Source organism: Scyliorhinus torazame, chromosome 11 (assembly GCF_047496885.1).
Source record: "Scyliorhinus torazame isolate Kashiwa2021f chromosome 11, sScyTor2.1, whole genome shotgun sequence".
Lineage (NCBI taxonomy): Eukaryota > Metazoa > Chordata > Chondrichthyes > Carcharhiniformes > Scyliorhinidae > Scyliorhinus > Scyliorhinus torazame.
The window spans coordinates 218,914,322-218,934,127 of NC_092717.1; the positions used below are offsets into that span (position 1 = coordinate 218,914,322).

General features: G+C 48.7%; 1 protein-coding gene across 6 annotated transcripts in view; it reads left to right on the forward strand.

Annotated features, from left to right (window-relative positions):
- Positions 1-19,806, forward strand: part of arhgap28 (Rho GTPase activating protein 28) — a 265,341-nt gene that overhangs the window by 202,227 nt on the left and 43,308 nt on the right. For all 6 annotated transcript variants that reach the window (XM_072468329.1, XM_072468330.1, XM_072468331.1 and 3 more), the window contains 2 exons: positions 10,429-10,506; positions 19,468-19,627. In XM_072468329.1, coding sequence (XP_072324430.1) covers positions 10,429-10,506; positions 19,468-19,627 — 238 coding nt within the window. The remainder of the gene's footprint in view (positions 1-10,428; positions 10,507-19,467; positions 19,628-19,806) is intronic.

Here is a 19,806-nt window from a genome sequence, read left to right on the forward strand (position 1 = left end):
CCGGTGGTGCATGGAGCAGGCAGTCGAATCTCGAACACAGAGACTGACAAACACTTGAAAATCATCCACATCACCATCTGCCTTAAAGAACCATAGACACTCTGAAAAATGTGCAGAAAAAGATTAAATCTGATGGTTTGGTTTCAGAGTGGGGATTGTGTTTCACGGTTACCATCACTTTTGCACATATAATGAAGCAGACGCTGGAGACGGCAGCAACGTCTGGAGAAGGCAACACTTTAATCCCCTCCTCAGTGATGTCCTTAGCCCTGAATTAACAGCCCAACTGGATTGTGGTATTATGCAGGGCCTCTTCATCTTTATTGCCTGTGAGACAGTGATTCAACAGGTGTCCACATTTTCTTACTGTCACACTGACGCAGATTGAGCATTTGGAAAATTGATTACCCTTTTACTTCAAGGTTTCCCCCAAGTGAAATTATCTCTTCAAATATTGATGAATAGTTTTCTTCAAGGTTCTTTTGTCCCTCGGGATGAACTAAAAACTGTATTGTTAGTTTTTCACATTGAACAGACTGACGGGCACCCCATCCACAAACATTCAAGCCCTCCACCTCTGATGAACAGTGGCAGCCGTGTGTACCATCCACAAGATGCACGGCAGTAACTCACCAAGATCCCTTAGGCAGTCTTACAAACCCACGGCCACTACCATCTAGAAGGACACGAGCAGTGGATACTCCAATACGTGGAAGTTCCCCTCCAAGCCACACACCATCCTGACTTGAAAATATATCGCCGTGCCTTCACTGGCACTGGGTCAAAATCCTGGAACTCCCTTCCTAACAGCTCTGTGGTGTACTGTTGCTAACTTTTGATTGGCTCTTAAATGTTGCTCGTTGTGTCTTTACTTAATTTGCTCTGTTTCTATAACCTTTGCTCTAGAATCGCCAGGTATCTTTATGATACCACCACAATGTTCAAGTTCAAGTGCTGATCAATAACTCAATACACCAGTTAGTAAGATTCAAATCAAAACACATTTATTATACACAGTCAATCACGACTCATGCATAAAACTCTACTTACTAGACTATCTCTAACACTATAGGCCTATACTTAGCTTTGGAACTGGCCCACCAGGTCAGGGGAACAAATGGCCTTTCGTTCGATTCTGAGTCTGCAGGCTTCAAAGCTGGTAAAGACTGGTAGCTAGGAGCGCCTATCTCGTAGCGTGCATTGACTGGAGACTTACTTGGTTGGTGTAGCGACTAGGCAGGTCACGGTCATGGGTTGTTTCGAGCTGCTGAGAGACCCTGCCAAGAAGGACAAATTGAACTTGGGGACTCTACTTTATAGTCCCCAGGGGCTTCGCGCCCTTTTGGGCGGACCCCGTATCTGGTTCCAAGTGATTGGACTACGTTCCGATCACTTGGATCGATTTCTCCAATACTGGAGCTGTTCCCTGATCGCTGGGCGGTTCGCAAGTGTCCGTTGGCCTTCCTTTGTCTTGGCTCCTGCTGGCGCCGAGGAGTCTGGCTTGGCCTTGTTCACCTTTAAATGTTTCCAATTGTTCCCGGGGATCGCTCATTAATATGCAGATGGTTGTTAGTTTCAGTGCTGTCTGGGTTTCTGCAAGTTCTAATACACAGGAAACTTTGCACCTGCTTGTTATTCCTGGCTTGACTGAATTTCCCTGCATTCTTTGTGAATCTCCATTTTAAGTTGGGAAGTGGCCAACCCAGGTGGCTACAGTACCTACACGGACATGGACTGGATTCAAGAAGGCAGATCTCCTTAAGGGTAATTAGGGATAGGCAAAAAATGCCGACCGAGCCACATCCCATAAATTAATTTAAAAAAGAATCCTCCATATAATTTAGTCAAGTTAGGGGGTTATGGGTGGCTGTCACAGGACACTCACTGACTTGCGGACTTTCTGCAAGCTCGACTTGGCGAGACTGTCTTCTGGAGCTCCTCACATTGGTTTAATCGTGTGACCTCTGTTGACACATCGCATTCTTCTCAAATAAAAGTGAAGCTCCATGTTTCTAAATGGCGCTATGTGGTGTAGTATCATTTTGTTGTTCTCATTCCCGATTTCCTGGCTCCCATTTGTTTTTATTTATTTTAAAAAAATATATTTATTAAAGTTTTTTAACACAATTTTTCTCCCTTACAAACAATAACCCCCCCCCCTCGTAACAAAAAAACGAGAAATTGCGCAGAGCAAGATATATACATGGCAAAATGATATATTTACACAGCTTTGTACACTGGCCCTCTCCCGTACGTGCCAGTTTCCCCAACCCTTCATGTTATCTCTTGCTCATCCACCCTCCCAGGCAGTGCCCCCTTTTCCCCCCACCCCCCCGCCCCCCCCCCCTCCCCGCCCCAAGGTTGCTGCTGCTGCTGACCGACCATCCTCTAATGCTCCGCGAGATAGTCTAGGAACGGTTGCCACCGCCTGTAGAACCCCTGCGCAGACCCTCTCAAGGCGAACTTAATCCTCTCCAACTTTATGAACCCAGCCATATCATTTATCCAGGCCTCCAGGCTGGGGGGCTTCGCCTCCTTCCACATTAGCAAGATCCTTCGCCGGGCTACTAGGGACGCAAAGGCCAGAATGCCGGCCTCTTTCGCCTCCTGCACTCCCGGTTCGTCCACTACTCCAAATATTGCTGGCCCCCAGCTTGGCTTGACCCGGACTTTCACCAACTGAGATATTGCTCCCGCCACTCCTCTCCAGAACCCCTCCAGTGCCGGGCATGACCAAAACATATGGACATGGTTCGCCGGGCTCCCTGAGCACCTTCCACATCTGTCCTCCACCCCAAAGAACCTACTCAACCTCGCCCCCGCCAAGTGCGCTCTGTGGACCACCTTAAATTGTATCAGGCTGAGCCTGGCACACGAGGAGGAGGAATTAACCCTACCTAGGGCATCAGCCCACAGACTCTCCTCGATCTCCTCCCCCAGCTCCTCCTCCCATTTACCCTTCAACTCTTCTACCAGCGCTTCCCCCTCTTTTTTCAACTCCTGGTGTATTTCCAACACCTTGCCCTCCCCGACCCATACACCCGAGATCACCCTATCTTGAACTTCTTGTGCCGGGACCAACGGGAATTCCCTCACCTGTCGCCTCACAAAAGCCCTCACCTGCATATATCTAAAGGCATTTCCCGGGGGTAACTCGAACTTCTCCTCCAGTGCCCCTAGGCTCGCAAACGTCCCGTCGATGAACAGGTCCCCCATTCTTCCAATCCCCGCCCGATGCCAGCTCTGGAACCCGCCGTCCATCTTCCCCGGGGCAAACCGGTGGTTACCTCTGATCGGGGACCACACCGATGCTCCCATTGCACCCTGGTGCCATCTCCACTGGCCCCAGATCCTTAGCGTTGCCGCCACCACCGGGCTCGTGGTATACTTTGTCGGCGCGGGCGGCAGCGGTGCCGTCACCAACGTCCCCAGGCTCGTTCCTTTACAGGACGCCATCTCCATCCTCTTCCATGCCGCCCCCTCTCCCTCCATAACCCACTTGCGGATCATCGCCACATTTGCTGCCCAGTAGTAGCTCCCCAGGTTTGGCAGCGCCAACCCTCCTCGGTCCCTACTGCGTTCCACGAACCCTCTCCTTACTCTCGGGGACTTATTCGCCCACACAAACCCCATAATACCCCTGCCTACTCTCTTAAGAAAGGCCTTAGTGATTACGATGGGAAGGCACTGAAACACAAATGGAAACCTCGGAAGGACCACCATTTTGACCGACTGCACTCTACCCACCAGCGAGAGCGGTAACATGTCCCATCTTTTGAAATCCTCCTCCATTTGCTCCACCAAACTCGTCAGATTCAGTTTATGTATGGTCCCCCAACTCCTGGCTATCTGGATCCCCAGATACCGAAAGCTCCCCTCCACCCTCCTCAGCGGTAGGTCCCCTATCCCTCTTTCTTGGTCCCTCGCCTGTAATACAAAGAGCTCACTCTTCCCTACATTGAGCTTATAGCCCGAAAACTCCCCAAACTCCCTTAGAGTCTGCATGACCTCCACCATCCCCTCCATTGGATCCGCCATGTACAGCAACAGGTCACCCGCATATAGCGACACCCGATGCTCTTCTCCCCCTCGGCCCACCCCCCTCCATTTATTAGACTCCCTCAATGACATGGCCAATGGTTCGATCGCCAGTGCGAACAACAGGGGGACAGGGGGCACCCCTGCCTCGTCCCTCGGTACAGTCGAAAGTACTCCGACCTCCGCCGGTTCGTCACGACACTCGCCATCGGGGCTCTGTAAAGGAGCTTAACCCAACTGATAAACCCTCCCCCGAACCCAAACCTACGCAGCACCTCCCAGAGGTACTCCCACTCTACTCGGTCAAAGGCCTTCTCCGTGTCCATAGTTGCCACTATCTCCGCATCTCCCTCCTCCGATGGCATCATTATCTCGTTTAAGAGCCGCCGCACATTGGTGTTTAGTTGCCTGCCCTTTACAAATCCCGTCTGGTCCTCGTGGATTACCCCCGGGACACAGTCCTCGATCCTCGTGGCCAGCACTTTTGCCAGCAACTTTGCATCCACGTTGAGGAGCGAGATCGGCCTGTACGATCCACATTGCAGTGGGTCCTTGTCCCGCTTTAGGATCAAAGAAATTGTCGCTTCCGACATTGTCGGGGGCAGGGTCCCCTCCTCTCTTGCCTCATTAAAGGTCCTCATCAGTAGCGGGGCCAACAGGTCTACGTACTTCCTGTAGAACTCCACCGGGAATCCATCCGGTCCCGGGGCCTTCCTCGCCTGCATGCTCCCTAAACCCTTGCTCAGCTCCTCCAACCCAATTGGTGCCCCCAAACCAGCCACCTCTTGCTCCTCCACCCTCGGGAATCTCAGTTGATCTAGGAATCGTCTCATCACCTCTTCCCCCACTGGGGGCTTGGATCTGTACAGCTCTTCATAAAAGGCCTTAAATACCTCGTTTATTTTCGTCGCACTCCGAACCGTGGCTCCCCTTCCATCTTTGACTCCCCCTATTTCTCTCGCTGCCATCCTCTTATGGAGCAGGTTGCCAGCATCCGACTAGCCTTTTCCCCATACTCGTAGGTCGCCCCCTGCGCTTTCCTCCACTGTGCCTCCGCCTTCCCTGTGGTCAACAGGTCAAACTCCGCCTGGAGCCGTCGTCTTCCCCCAAGTAATCTTCCTCCGGTGCCTCTGCGTATCTCCTGTCCACTCTCAAAATCTCCCCCACTAACCTCTCCCTTTCCATACCCTCTGTCTTCTCCCTATGAGCCCTAATGGAGATTAGCTCTCCCCTGATCACCGCCTTCAACGCCTCCCATACCACCCCCACCCGCACCTCTCCGTTGTCGTTGGCCTCCAAGTACCTTTCGATACACCCCCTCACCTTCCCACACACCACCTCGTCCGCCAGCAGTCCCACATCCAGCCGCCAGAACGGCCGTTGGTCCCGCTCCTCTCCCAGCTCCAGTTCCACCCAGTGCGGGGCATGGTCCGAAACGGCTATGGCCGAATACTCCGTCCCCTCCACCCTCGGGATGAGCGCCCTACCCAGAACAAAGAAATCTATCCGGGAGTATGCTTTGTGTACATGGGAGAAGAAAGAAAATTCCCTGGCCTGCAGCCTTGCAAACCGCCATGGGTCCACTCCCCCATCTGATCCATAAACCCCCTAAGTACCTTGGCCGCCGCCGGCCTCTTTCCAGTCCTTGATTTGGAGCGGTCCAGTGCTGGATCCAACACTGTATTGAAGTCCCCTCCCATTATCAGGCCTCCTATCTCCAGGTCCGGAATGCGCCCCAACATGCGCTTCATGAATCCTGCATCATCCCAGTTCGGGGCGTATACGTTTACCAACACCACCCACGTCCCTTGCAGCCTACCACTCACCATTACATATCGCCCTCCATTGTCCGCTACAATAGTCTTGGCCTCAAATGACACCCGCTTTCCCACCAGTATTGCCACCCCTCTATTCTTCGCGTCCAGTCCTGAGTGGAATACCTGTCCTACCCATCCCTTTCTGAACCTGACCTGGTCCGCCACCTTCAGGTGTGTCTCTTGGAGCATGGCCACGTCCGCCTTCAGTCCCTTTAAGTGCACGAACACTCGAGCCCTCTTCACTGGCCCATTCAGGCCCCTCACATTCCACGTTATCAGCCGGATTGGAGGGGCTCTCACCCCTCCGACTAGCCATCTCCTTTTCTGGGCCAGTCCCGTATCCACGCCTCCCTCACCCTCCAGTCCCCCAGACGGGGGACCCCCATCCCGACCACCTCTTCAGTGTCCCATTCCCTTTCGGCCAGTGCAGCAGCAACCCTTTTTCCCCTCCCCTCCCCCCCCGCTAGACCCCTGTCTAGCTTTTTTGCTCCCCCCATGTCACTCCCGTAAGTCAGCTGACGCCTGCTGACCCCGGCTTCCCCCGCCGTCCCATTGACCTCCCCGTGTGGGAGTCTCCCAATCAATATGCATTCGTTCCCCTTCCCACCTTTCTTCCCACGCGCGGGAAAAGAACCCGCGCTTTCCAAAGCCCGCTCCGCCCCCTCTGGCGCAGCTCCTGTCGCGGCCTTGTCTCTCTCCCCCAGCCCATGTAACATTTCCTGCGCGTGATTGACCCCCTATATACAACAATCATCACACATCAATCCTCAAACATCCCCCCCCCCCCCCCCACCACCCTCACAGACCCTCAGTTAGAGTCCAACGTTTCGGCTTGTACAAAGGTCCACGCCTCTTCAGGCGTTTCAAAGTAATAGTGTTGGCCCTTGTATGTGACCCACAGTCGCGCTAGCTGCAGCATTCCGAATTTCACTTCTTTCTGGTACAACGCCACTTTGGCCCGGTTGAAACCCGCTCTCCGCTTTGCAACCTCCGTGCTCCAGTCCGGGTATATTCGGATCTCTGCATTGTCCCACTTACTGCTCCGCTCCTTCTTGGCCCATTTCAGTACCCACTCTCTGTCCGTGAACCGGTGCAACCTCACCACCATCGCCCTTGGCGGCTCATTTGCCTGGGGCTTCTTTGCCAGCACCCGATGTGCCCCGTCCAACTCCAGCGGCCTCGAAGGGGCCTTCGTGCCCATCATCGCCTCGAGCATCGTGCTCGCGTATGCCCCGGCATCGGCCCCCTCCACTTCCTCAGGGAGACCCAGGATTCGCAGATTCTTTCTCCTCGACCTGTTCTCCAGGTCTTCGAGTCTTCCCGCCCACCTCTTGTGTAGCGCCTCATTCTGCTCCACTCTCACCGCCTTGCCCACGAACTCGTCCTCGTTCTGACTGACTCTTTTCTGTACCTCCTGGATCTTAACTTCGTGGGCCTTCTGCGTGATCCCGAGTCCTTCAATTGCCGAAAGCATAGGCGCCAACATCTCCTTGCGCATCTCCTCGCGCTGCTCCTCGAAGCAGCGCTTGATGAACTCCTGCAGCTCCCTTTTGTCACTGGCCGCCGCCATTTTGTTTTCTTTCCCTCGCTTCTCCCGTTGCTCCAGTGCCGCTCCTTTGGCCGTTACACTTCTGGTCCGTTTCATAGAAGTTGGAGGGGGACCTCTCTCTTCCCTTCCCCATGGTTTGCGTCAAAAAAAAGTTCAGTTGAGGCTCCTCTAACGAGCCCGAAAGTCCGTGGTAGCGGGAGCTGCCGAATCGTGCGGCTTAGCTCCGCATAGCCGCAACCGGAAGTCCTCCCATTTGTTTTTATGAGTGAACCCCAACTCACCTGTGCCTTCCAAAATATCTTCATTTGCCTTCATAAACTCTCAGCGACGTGTCCAAGTTAATCTTTTCATCGAATCACAGAGTCTCTACAGTGCAGAAGGAGGCCATTCAGCCCATCGAGTCTGCACTGTCCCTCTGAAAGAGCACCATACCTCGGCCCACTCCCCCGCCCTAGCCCCGTAAACCCACCTAACATCATTGGACTGCGGGAGGAAACTGGAGCACCCGGAGGAAACCCACGCAGACACGAGGAGAAAGTACAAGCTCCACATAGTCACTCAGCCAAGGCTGGAATTGAACCTGGGTCCCTGGCATTGAGTGGCAGTAGTTCTAACCACTATTCCACCCTACCACTGTGCCATATGTTGTTAAATATATTTTAGTTTGGAGTTATCCCTTGGCCACCAGATCTATTAAGTGACAGATTGCCGCCAACGTGGACCTCATTTTAGATTGTAACTAATTAACTAATGAATGCATTTATCTATTTTTTAAAAAAAATTAGTGTACCCAATTCATTTTTTCCAATTAAGGGGCAATTTAGTGTGTCCAATCCACCTACCCTGCACATCTTTGGGTTGTGGTGGGGAAAACCCACGCAAACACGGGGAGAATGTGCAAACTCCACATGGACAGTGACCCAGAGCCGGGATCGAACCTGGGACCTCGGCGCCGTGAGGCTGCAGGGCTAACCCACTGCGCCACCGTGCTGCCCCATGGATGCATTTATTTAACAGTCCATGACCAAACAAAGATGCAAGAGTGATGCAACGCGCTGGTTTAAAAGTTTGAGCATCCTAAAACTGAAGCGTTGTCCTTTCTCTCTTGAGTGTTTGTATTGAAGAGTGAGGATGAATGCAGTTGTCTCGGCCTCAGTCAGATTCCATTTGGAGCTAGGGTTGCCAACTGTGACCAAATGTATTCCTGGAGGTTTTATCATATGGCGTCCCTCTACTCTCCAGCCATTGGTCGGCCATCCTTATACTGCACTGCCAACTGGAAAGTAAAAAGACTCATTACCCAATTGGATGATGCTCGCTTTGTCAGCCAAACAAGACTCCAGGCCAATCCTGGAGGGTTGGCAACCCTATTGGGAGCACTACTTTCAGTTTTAGGTATTGAATCATAGGTATATGCATTGGCAGTGGTAGATGTTTGTGAAATCTATGCCCTGTAAAATTGCCAAGAGATTTCCCTTGAGATTAATAAAGGAAATGAGTGACTTGTAAATGTCCCGAGGATGGACAGTTTGCTGTTCAGCTGCTGAATTGAGTGCTGGGTATAAACAGTGAATACAGGCTTTTAAGCAATTAAGTCATAAAGTATTATCCCTGGCTTGACTCCAGGGAAGAGGCACTCGGTGGGTTGCGAGCAGGTCATGACTCCTAATTTGTTGTGTAGGTCCCTTTGTTAAAAGATAAGGCTGTAAGGTTGGGAGGGGGTCGGGGGGGGGGGGGGGGGGGGTGGAGGATTGGAAAGGCTGACTTGTCTGAAAATGCTCAGAAGACTTGATTTGTAGGGCATCGTCAACACATAAAAAAACACAAGTTCTGTCAGATGTGTCATTCGAGTCGAATTTTGCTTTGATAGAAAAGTAGTGGTCTTTCTTGGTCTATGTGTTCCCAGCAGAAGACTTTTATCTCCTCTATAACCCTAGCAGACCTAGGAAGCAAGGTACTTCCTAATAAAGATCCAGAGGGTAGAAGGGCTGGAGGGACGATCTGTAGGGGGTGAGGTGATTTGAAGACTGCACAATCAATGTGTTGCCGGACTGGGAGCCAATGATGTGTGTAGGTTAACAATAACTTGGTGCAAGTAAGGGGCGGCATGTGGCGCAGTGGTTAGCACTGGAATTGTGGCGCTGAGGAACCGGGTTCGATCCCGGCTCTGGGTCACTGTCCGTGTGGAGTTTGCACATTCTCCCCGTGTCTGTGTGGGTTTCACCCCCACAACCCAAAGATGTGCAGGTTAGGTGGATTGGCCACGCTAAATTGCCCCTTAATTGGAAAAAATATATAATTGGCTAATCTAGATTTTTTTTAAATTTGGTGCAAGTTAGGATTTGGGCAGCACAGCCTTGGATAAGCACAAGGTGGGAGATTGGCCAGGAAAGTATTGGAACAGGCAGTAATTTAGAACTTTAAAAAGTGCTGGTTTTAGCAGCAAATGAGCTGACACAGGGACAAAGTTGGAGACCATATGGCCATAAGACACAGGAATAGAAATGGGCCATTCAACCCATCGTGGCTGCTCTGCTGTTCAATGAGATCATGACTTTTTGAGGTGGTAATCCTCCACTCACTTTCCCTCCTTATCCCCATAACACATGATGCCTTTACTGCATAAAAGTCTGTCTGTCTCCGAAATGGCCACAGCACCAGAGGTACGTTCCAGCCCAGAAGGAAGCCATTCAGCCCATCTTGTCCGTGCATGCCAGGTACTTTTTAAAAAGAGTTTAGGGTCTCTGCCTCTGCCACCAACTCGGGCAGCGAATTCCAGACTCCCACTACCGTCCGCGAAAAAAGGTTCTTCCTCATGTCCCCTCTACACCTTCTGCCACTTGTCTTGAATCGATGTCCCCTGGTTCTAGAATTCTCCACCAAGGGAAACAATTTTATCCTGTCCACCCTATCCCTTCCCCTCAGAATTTTGTGCACGTCAATTAAGTCACCCCTCAGCCTTCTTTATTCCAAGGCCAGAATGAAAGTAGGTTAAATATGTAAAATAATTATTCCTTGTTCTAGCTTTTGACAAGAATGGAGCAAACAGGCTTGGACGCTGAAGGAATTCTCCGTGTACCGGGATCCGCCTCACGTGTGAAGGTAGGAGTCACTTCCCATTCGCCTTCTCCTGATTAGTCTTCATTCAGTGTCATGGCACAAAATAACTGGTCCTCGTTTGGTTTGTGGTCTTCCAAAAGGTGAATAGTTAATTCCAGTGGACAGTATTGCCGATAATAGAGTAGAAGTTTCAAAGCTATGATGCACAGGCCAACAGTGGGCCTCAAGTTAACCATTGAAACTCAATTGTTTCTGATCTGAAGATATTTTGAAGTGAAAAGGTGTATTAATACTTAATAATTGAGTTTTGTATCATCACGGAATGGTCATGCGATTGGCATTACCCAAATGTTTTTGCTTGTTGAATTCCTGTTCTCAGTACAGGGTATGGGGTGAAAAGGTCAATCAAGGAGGCACGTGTATCTTGACGGGGTGTGGGAGAGAATCCGAAGGCAGGGAAAGCTAAAGAGAAAGAGTTCCGAAATGTAGGGCAAAGTAACATGGGAATAAAACAACTCTTCCCAAAAATGACTAGGCCGGGATTCTCTGGTTTCTCCGCTAAAATCGGGATTCACGCTGGGCGTCAGACCAATCACGGGTCTCCAGTACTTGCCCACCTGCCAGAACGGGCTTGATGTCTAGAGCGGGAGGGAATCCTATTGTTATGTGAAACCTCTTTTTACCATGTAATTAACAGACTAGAAGCCCGATTCAAAGCCCTCCTATGATGCTCCTGCCCCCTCCTGCTGGAAGGCCCCGACAAGCGTGGAACTGGCGCATTAAACCCCGAGAGGGGGGGCAAGGAGGTACTTCCAATGCCCATGTTCCCCTCTCTGCTGCTGCCAGGCTGCAGAGAGAGGTTCCCCCAAGGGTCCTGGGGATTGTGTGGGCTTGAGCTGAGGGCAAGGGGTTGACCTCCGGACTCTTCCCCCCCCCCCCAGGATGGGGGTCTCATGGTTGGACTTCCTTTCTAGCCCTGGGAAACCTGAAGATCACCCTTGGTAAGGTGATTTCAGGCAGCTCTCTGATCAAAATTATCATTCTTGACCATGTACTGTGGAAACTTTGAATTGCCCTGGTCACTTTCATCTCCATGCCCCCTGGAGACCGGGGAGGCTTCCAAATCACAGCAGCTCTCCATTCTGAAGAAGGGATTCCCCTTTCTCTCAGAAGCTGCAGGTGTGAGAAGACTCCTTTGAAGTTCTTTGATTGACAGGAGAAGCCCGTGTCGCTGGGGGTGGTGGGGGGGGGACAGAGTGGGGAGGAGGAAATTCCCTTTTGTAGCCTGTATGAGCAGCAGGTGCAGCCTGGCCACTTTGAACTGCTCTGCTTGACTGCTGCAGAGCAGATAGAACAGTTCATTGACACAAGCCAGGAAGCCTCAAGTACTTTCCCTTTCTCCACAGCTGCTCACTCAACCCCATGTTTTTAATACTGATTTTGTTTTTCAAGTTTCTGAGCCTTTGAAATCTTTGTGTTCATTTAATCTCACAGTCCAGTACCTTTGATTAGCCTTTCATTGACAGCTTCATGTTTTTTACACAGCAGGCTTTGTTTATTTCTCTTTCCCTTCACGGTTGAATGCACCTGAAGTACCCCCATTGTTCCTAACCAACTTGTCTTGATTGACAGCTGCAGGCAACTTTAAAGCAGCTAAGTGCTTTCAGTCCCTCTTTTCTAACTGCAGCTGATTAAATACCCCACTGCCATCAAACTCACCAGGAGAGCGGGCATTAAATTCTGCTCAATGACACGAGTTGTATCTGCTTAGCATGTCCTGTGTCCTGGAACTTGCTCAGAGACATCATCAGACGATCAGCACAAGCACAGAATTCTGAGGTCACTGAGGACTGGGATGAACACTGTTAAACACTCTGGGAGAGAGCTGTGGTGATTGATTGTGTGCGGTGCATGGGTTGTGAATTGTTTTCACGTCACCTTTGACATAAAGTTACTGGCACCGCGTCCCTAACTTTCGGATTTTGGGCCATCCAATGAAATTGCTTGCCTCACACGTGTCGGGCTCTCTGAGGAATGAACTCACCGCCGGTGTAATGGAACGGAGGGGAGAGAGCATGGCTGAGGCCCCCATGTGGATCATTTTCCCTTCCCTCTCCGCTCTCTCTGAGCTCGTCCCTCCTGCCTGCACCCACTCCTTCCCTGCTCCTTCTGGACTAACATTCCCTCCAGCCCACCTCCCGCTGCTCCAACCCACCCTATGCTCTGCTCCTTCAAGGCCCTTTCTTTCAGCTGAGTGAATCAATAACCAATATCCTGCCACAACTAATATCGCAGAAAATAACATGCGTTTAGTTAAAGCACATTTAAATCTTCACTATTTACTTGAACCCTGCATTTACAGAATTAACTATTCAGTTTCTAAAATGTGTTCTGCTGTATAGAAATGTTGACAGACTCACCGGCTCCATATCCATACAGCAATTACTTGTATTAATTGCCCATGTATACCACATGGGGTACTATCAGGGCTCATACTATATTGGTTCAAGCAGACATTTTCTTCTTCTGTTTAAATGTGTCTTTTTCATATCTGTTGCTTAGTAAAACAAAATTAGGCTGTTTGGAAGAAGTGGAAGACACTGGCGAGTGACTAATCCTCCAAACATTTCCCTTCGCTGCCGATGTACTGCTCTCATGTTGCCTTATATGTGCATTGGAAGATCGCAATTTGTGTGTGTCCCATACTCGAGACACAAACTCAGTCCAAAGAAGATGAACAGCGGGTGGAATCTGGACCCCTCCTGCTTCACACTGACCCACCATTGTCTCATACTAAAACATTCCTTGTTGCTTAACATCTCTCATTGCCTTTTGATGGGACCCTGATCCTGCCCCAAGTATCAGAGGGAAACAAAGTATTTCCATCACAGAGAGGACATTGGAAATTTGATTCACCACGTGACAATCTCACAGAGCAGTTTCTATATTCAGATCATTGCTGGTGGCAGACTGCAGGCTGCCTGTCTTTGTGGCAGTGGCTGGGGGTGGGTCTAGCATAGACCAGGACAGGGCTCGAAAGGAGAAGGGAAAATATCAAATCTATTGAATAAAGACAGAAGTTTTTGAAACAATTAACAATTAACAAAAGTGCAGCCTGGGAAGTTCCAGTTTTATAAAATCCGTTTGCCGAACACGATACCTTGGTCAAAATTTTCCGGTCGTTCCCGCCATCAGGATCTTCCAGTGCCGTCAAGGCCGATCCCCTGCTGCAGGTTTCCCGGCACCAAAGGTTGCGAACAGGAAAGGCTTTTGACAACGGCGAAACTGGAAGATCCTGCCACTGGCCAATGACGGGCCACCTATCCCACCGCAAAACACACGCAGGGCGAAAAATCCTGCCCCATGATTATTGACTGTATTTGAGAAACAATACATCAGCCAGTTTACCGCATAAAGGCAGCACCGAGGTTAGCACAGTTGCTCCACAGTTCCAGGGTCCGAGGTTCGATTCCCGACTTGGGTCAGTCTGTGCGGAGTCTGCATGTTCTCCCCGTGTCTGCGTGGGTTTCTTCTGGGTGCTCCAGTTTATTTTTATTATATTAAATTTGCAGTCCTGTTTTAGTTAACACTTGACTGTCACGTGTACAGCGTTTAAATGATGAAGATGATTTGTGCTTCACACCACCTGGGTAGGATTTTCTGGTCCCACCCACTGCTGGTATCATCTGGTCCTGCCGAAGGTCAATGGACTTTTGGCTGGCCTGCCGCATCCTCGCGGCGGATCCCGCCACAGCGGGGTCGGAATATCTCTAGGGTGCGATCTTTCCGAAATGGAATAAAGTCCCCAAGCGAGCGCATTTAGCTGCATGCTTCCCGGCGCTCGCAGTGCTAATCATGACTATTTAATGCGACTCACTTTGACTAAGGGGCCTGTTATGGGCCAGGGTTTAGAGAACCCCAAAGTGTATCATGGAGTTCACCTGACCCGCAACTTTTAATAGATTGTGGTATGGGGCACACACGGCCCACTCTACAGGTGTGGTCCAGCAGAAATGGAAAAGTAATTTTTAAAGCAAAACAATGTTTAATCTATGAACTCATGTTAACCTTTTTAAAACATAGTGATTCAAATACAACCCCCAAAGAGTACAACACTAAGTAATGCTTAATAACTTCCCAAACAGCACTAAGAAGACAGAAGAAACACCTTTTAACAGAAGCACATCAGGTTAACATTCACTACTGAAAACATTTATAATTCACCAAATGATCAAGAGATGGTCTTTTCATGGCAGAGAGATCAACAGTACACCTGCTCTGCCTGGCTTCAGCTCCAACACTGAAAACACAACTAAAACACACCCTGCAGCCTGCTGAAAAACGAAAGTAAAAAGCTGACAGACAGCCCAGCTTCACCCACTGTCTGACATCACTGCAGTAATAAACACCCATTTCTTAAAGGTACACTCACTACAGAGATTTATATACACACCCATTTATAAACACCCATTTCTTAAACTCTCACATGACAGGTCTAAATAAGGGAACTCACAGGCAAGGCCACACAGCCCCATTTTTTACAATGGGGCGTGCCGCTCACCAGAACTCCTTGTTGTAGTAAAGGTTCGGAAACACCATTTTTAAATGGCGTCCTGATCTCCGAGGTCCACAAAAAAAATCCCTGACCTTCCCCCAAGCTTGCAAAGGTCCCCATGCGAAGGTTCCCGTGGCACCACAATCACCGGGCAACACCGGACAAACGCGCGCACGCAAAAAATGCCATCTTGGCTCTTTGGCAGTGCCAACCTGGCACCCTGGCAGTGCTCCTGCCAGCACCACATGGGCACCTCGGCAGTGCCAGGCTGGCACCCAGGTGGCACTGCCAACATTCCCAGGCGGCACTGCCAGGGTGCCCAGGTGGCACTGGCAGGGTGCCCAGGTGGCATTAGCAGTGCCAGGGCACCACATTGCCCAAAGAGCATGCAGCTGGGGGCCTCCAATTCTCTTGGCAACCCCATGAGTGCCGCTCCATCTGGTCCCCGTTTGTGGGGACCAGTACCAAGTGCCGCTCGCCCGAGGTCCCCGAGGCGAAGGGATTAAATCCCAAAGCGTCAGGTATCTTGGGAATCTGCACATTAGAGTGAGGCTTGCTGCCTTCCTCTAATATGCAGATTTGCCAAAAACTGATCCTGCCCATTGTGGGCAGGATTCTCCTTGCAATGTCTTGCGAGATTGCATTGAATCTCATGAGGTGTTGCGAGCCGGGTATTTGCTGCCTTAGCGCCCTTATTCTTCAAAATGTGCTGCTGTTATGTAACCTCGGCACCAGTGTTTGACCATGAGTTCAGTCAGGCACACCAAATTCAATCATGCACTCAGGTTGTTTTTATTTCACTTCAAAATAATCCCTGCATCTGGCACCATTAACAGCTGTTCCATTAGCCATCGCCTCCCCAATTTCTGGAGCACCCCTCAGCACCTCTACCCTGGATATCGGAAACAGGAGGAAGAGACCATTCAGCCCTTTGAGATTGCTATGTCATCCAATAAGATCATAGTTGACCTCCTCCCTCAAAGTCCACATTCCAGAGAATCACTTGCAATGATGTTTCCCACTCCTGTACGGTTACCTTTGGCGTCCCTCAAAGTTCCGTCCTTCTTCCCCCTCCGTTTTTCTTACCTATATACTGTCCCTTGTAACTGCATTAACCTTTCTATAGTCCACACACAACCATTAGGTACTGTCTGGTTTAGGTACCATCACTATGGGTGAGCTCCATTGGCTGCAACCCACTTCAATTATGCCATTTTTAAGCGTACTCTCAATCTCTTTGTTAACCTGTGCCAATTTTAAAGGGTTACGTCTATATGGATGTTGTTTGATAGGAACAGCCTTTCCCACATCTACATCATGTATAGCCATTTTAGTACTTCCCAATTTATCTCCACACACTTGCCCATGTGATATCAATAACTCTTTCAGATCAGTCTGTTTTTCCTCTGGAAGGTAACTCAACAATTTATCCCAATTTTTAAGAACATCCTCGTTTTCCAATTTAATTTGAGGAATGTCAAATTCACAGTCATCTGGATTTGGTTCGTCACTAACCATTAAAACCTCCTTTTTATCTCCTTCCCGTTCAAAGTACCTTTTAAGCATATTCACATGACACACTCGGTGAGTCTTCCTTCTATCTGGTGTTTTTAACCACATAATTCACCTCACTTAATTTCCTTTCAATCTGATAAGGTCCACAAAACCTTGCTTTTAAAGGTTCACCTACCACTGGTAACAATACTAAAACTTTATCTCCACTGGCAAAACTACGAACTTTGGATTTCTTGTCCGCTACCCGTTTCATCACATTTTGTGCAACTTTTAAATGTTGTCTAGCCAATTCACCTGCTCTATTTAATCGTTCCCTAAAATTTGACACGTAATCCAATAATGTAATTTCCGACTTCTCACTCACCAATTTTTCCTTAATCAATTTAAGTGGTCCTCTTACCTCATGACCAAACATTTGTTCAAAAGGACCAAATTTGGTTGACTCATTAAGTGCATTCTTAATTGCAAACAATACGAATGGAATTCCTTTTCACAATCCTCTGGATAATCTTGACAATAAGCCCTCAACATTGTCTTTAATGTCTGATGCCACCTTTCTAATGCTCCCTGCGATTCTGGATGGTATGCAGTTACATAGAACATAGAACAATACAGCGCAGTACAGGCCCTTCGGCCCACGATGTTGCACCGAAACAGAAGCCATCTAACCTACACTATGCCATTATCATCCATATGTTTATCCAATAAACTTTTAAATGCCCTCAATGTTGGCGAGTTCACTACTGTAGCAGGTAGGGCATTCCACGGCCTCACTACTCTTTGCGTAAAGAACCTACCTCTGACCTCTGTCCTATATCTATTACCCCTCAGTTTAAAGTTATGTCCCCTCGTGCCAGCCATATCCATCCGCGGGAGAAGGCTCTCACTGTCCACCCTATCCAACCCCCTGATCATTTTGTATGCCTCTATTAAGTCTCCTCTTAACCTTCTTCTCTCCAACGAAAACAACCTCAAGTCCATCAGCCTTTCCTCATAAGATTTTCCCTCCATACCAGGCAACATCCTGGTAAATCTCCTCTGCACCTGCTCCAAAGCCTCCACGTCCTTCCTTTAATGCGGTGACCAGAACTGTACGCAATACTCCAAATGCGGCCGGACCAGAGTTCTGTACAGCTGCAACATGACCTCCGACTCCGGAACTCAATCCCTCTACCAATAAATGTTCTTGTTCTTTTTCAAACATCTGATCAAAAATCGTTTCTGATAATTGCACTTCAACTTCATCTTCACTCTTTGATTTATCCTTTTGTCTTAACCTGTGACTTTGCGACCTTGTTACTACACAATCCGGAAAAATCCCAGGATATTCGTCCTTCAACACTTCGGTTGTCTGATTTTCCACTGGCTTATCAACCACAGTAGGCATCACTCCCACCTGCGATCCAGCTACATCATTCCCCAAGATAAACTGTATTCCTGGACAAGATCGTTTCTCTCTTATTCCTACTATCACTTCACCACTCTTCACTGGACTTTCCAACCTTACCTTATATAATTGAACATTACTCCTCTCACCCTGAATTCCACATATTACCACCTTTTCTAGCAATATTCTTCCGAGACTACATAACTCCTCATCTCTTCCCATTAAAGATTGACTAGCTCCCGTATCTCTTAAAATTGTGACTTCTTTACCTACTCCTCCTGATACACATGAGTAAACTTTACCCACACAAGTAAATTCTTGAAAGAGATCTGGCACCTTCTTATCAATCACCTCTTGATCAGGCTGTACAATCTTTTGCACCTCCTTTGCTTCACGAGGGCTTTCCTTTACCACTTTAACAAACCCCCACTGTCTTATCCTGTTTTACCACATCAGCCTTCCCAGTGCTTTTCTTCAACCACCAACGCTGTGACTTTACATGGCCTAGTTTATTACAGTGAAAACATTTGAAACTTTTCATTTCTTTTCTACCCTCCTGGATTTATTTTTTAATCTGAGGTACACTCTCCTTATTATGTCCCATCAGATCACCTTTACTTTTACCACTTGAGTATTTCTCATGTCCCCAGTTTCTCTACAGGCTGAAACTGATGTCGGAAACCAAGCTTTGATTTATGAACTAATTCATAATCATCTGCCATTTCTGCTGCTAATCTCGCAGTTTTAACCCTCTGCTCTTCCACATGAGTTCTCACTACATCAGGAATTGAACTTTTAAACTCCTCCAAATTAAAAAAACAATATTAAAACCAGCTCGTGGCAAACAAAACCGAACCAAAATTAGGGATCAAGTTCACAGTCTGAAGTTGTTGACTTCAGTGTTGAGTGTGGAAGCTTGCGCAGTGCCTACCCGGAGGATGAGTTGCTGTTCCTCAAGATGTTGTTGAGCGTCACTGGAATATTGTAGCAAGCCCAGGATGGAAATGGCAGAAGGATCGAGAACCATAGGACACAGGTGTAAGGTAACTGGTGAAAGAACCAAAGCGATATGAGAAAAAAATCGCGAGTGGTTAGCGTCTGGATTACAGTGCCTGGAGTGTGGTGGAGGAGGTTCAACTGAGGCATTCAAAAAGAAAATGGACGATGTGCAGGTGGAGAAGGCGGGGAGTGGCACGTGGAAATGTTCATTCGGAGGGCTGGTGCAGGCATGATGGGCTGCACGACCTCATTCTGCACTGTGATGATTCTGTGAGGACCGAACTCCATTCTGCTTTAATTTAATCGTGGGCAGAAAATATTTTTATCTTGCTTCTGCAAGGCGACCTTTAGTGAATATACATTTAGCTTTGGGGTCATCCTCTGTAGCATCCAATATCAAGTTAAGAGAAATGTGGGGAAGAGTTTTGAAACTATTGAACTGTTTGAAACTAATATAACTAATATATTCCCCCCAAAATCAGCATTGTGTTCTATTCGAGCCACAGGATCTGAATTAAATTCTAATTTATGCCATTTTCATTTGCAGAATTATCGACAAGAGTTGGAGGCAAAGTTTTACAACGACACCTTTGACTGGGACCAAATCCATCACAATGATGTGGCGTGCCTGTTGAAGACCTTCATCCGAGAACTGCCCTACCCTTTACTCACAGTGGAGTACCTTCCAGCATTTGTAGCTGTGCAAAGTAGGACTTTGTTTTAACTTAAACATGTTTTTTGCTTTCATTTCATACTTTTATCTTTTTTTCTGTCTGAGTATGTGTTCTTGTAGCAGTGTTCACACACAAGTATTCTTCTGCAGCCCCCCTGTTCCCCTCCCTGACCCGGAGTTTGTCCACATTTCTAATGTTTGAGAGAAGACATA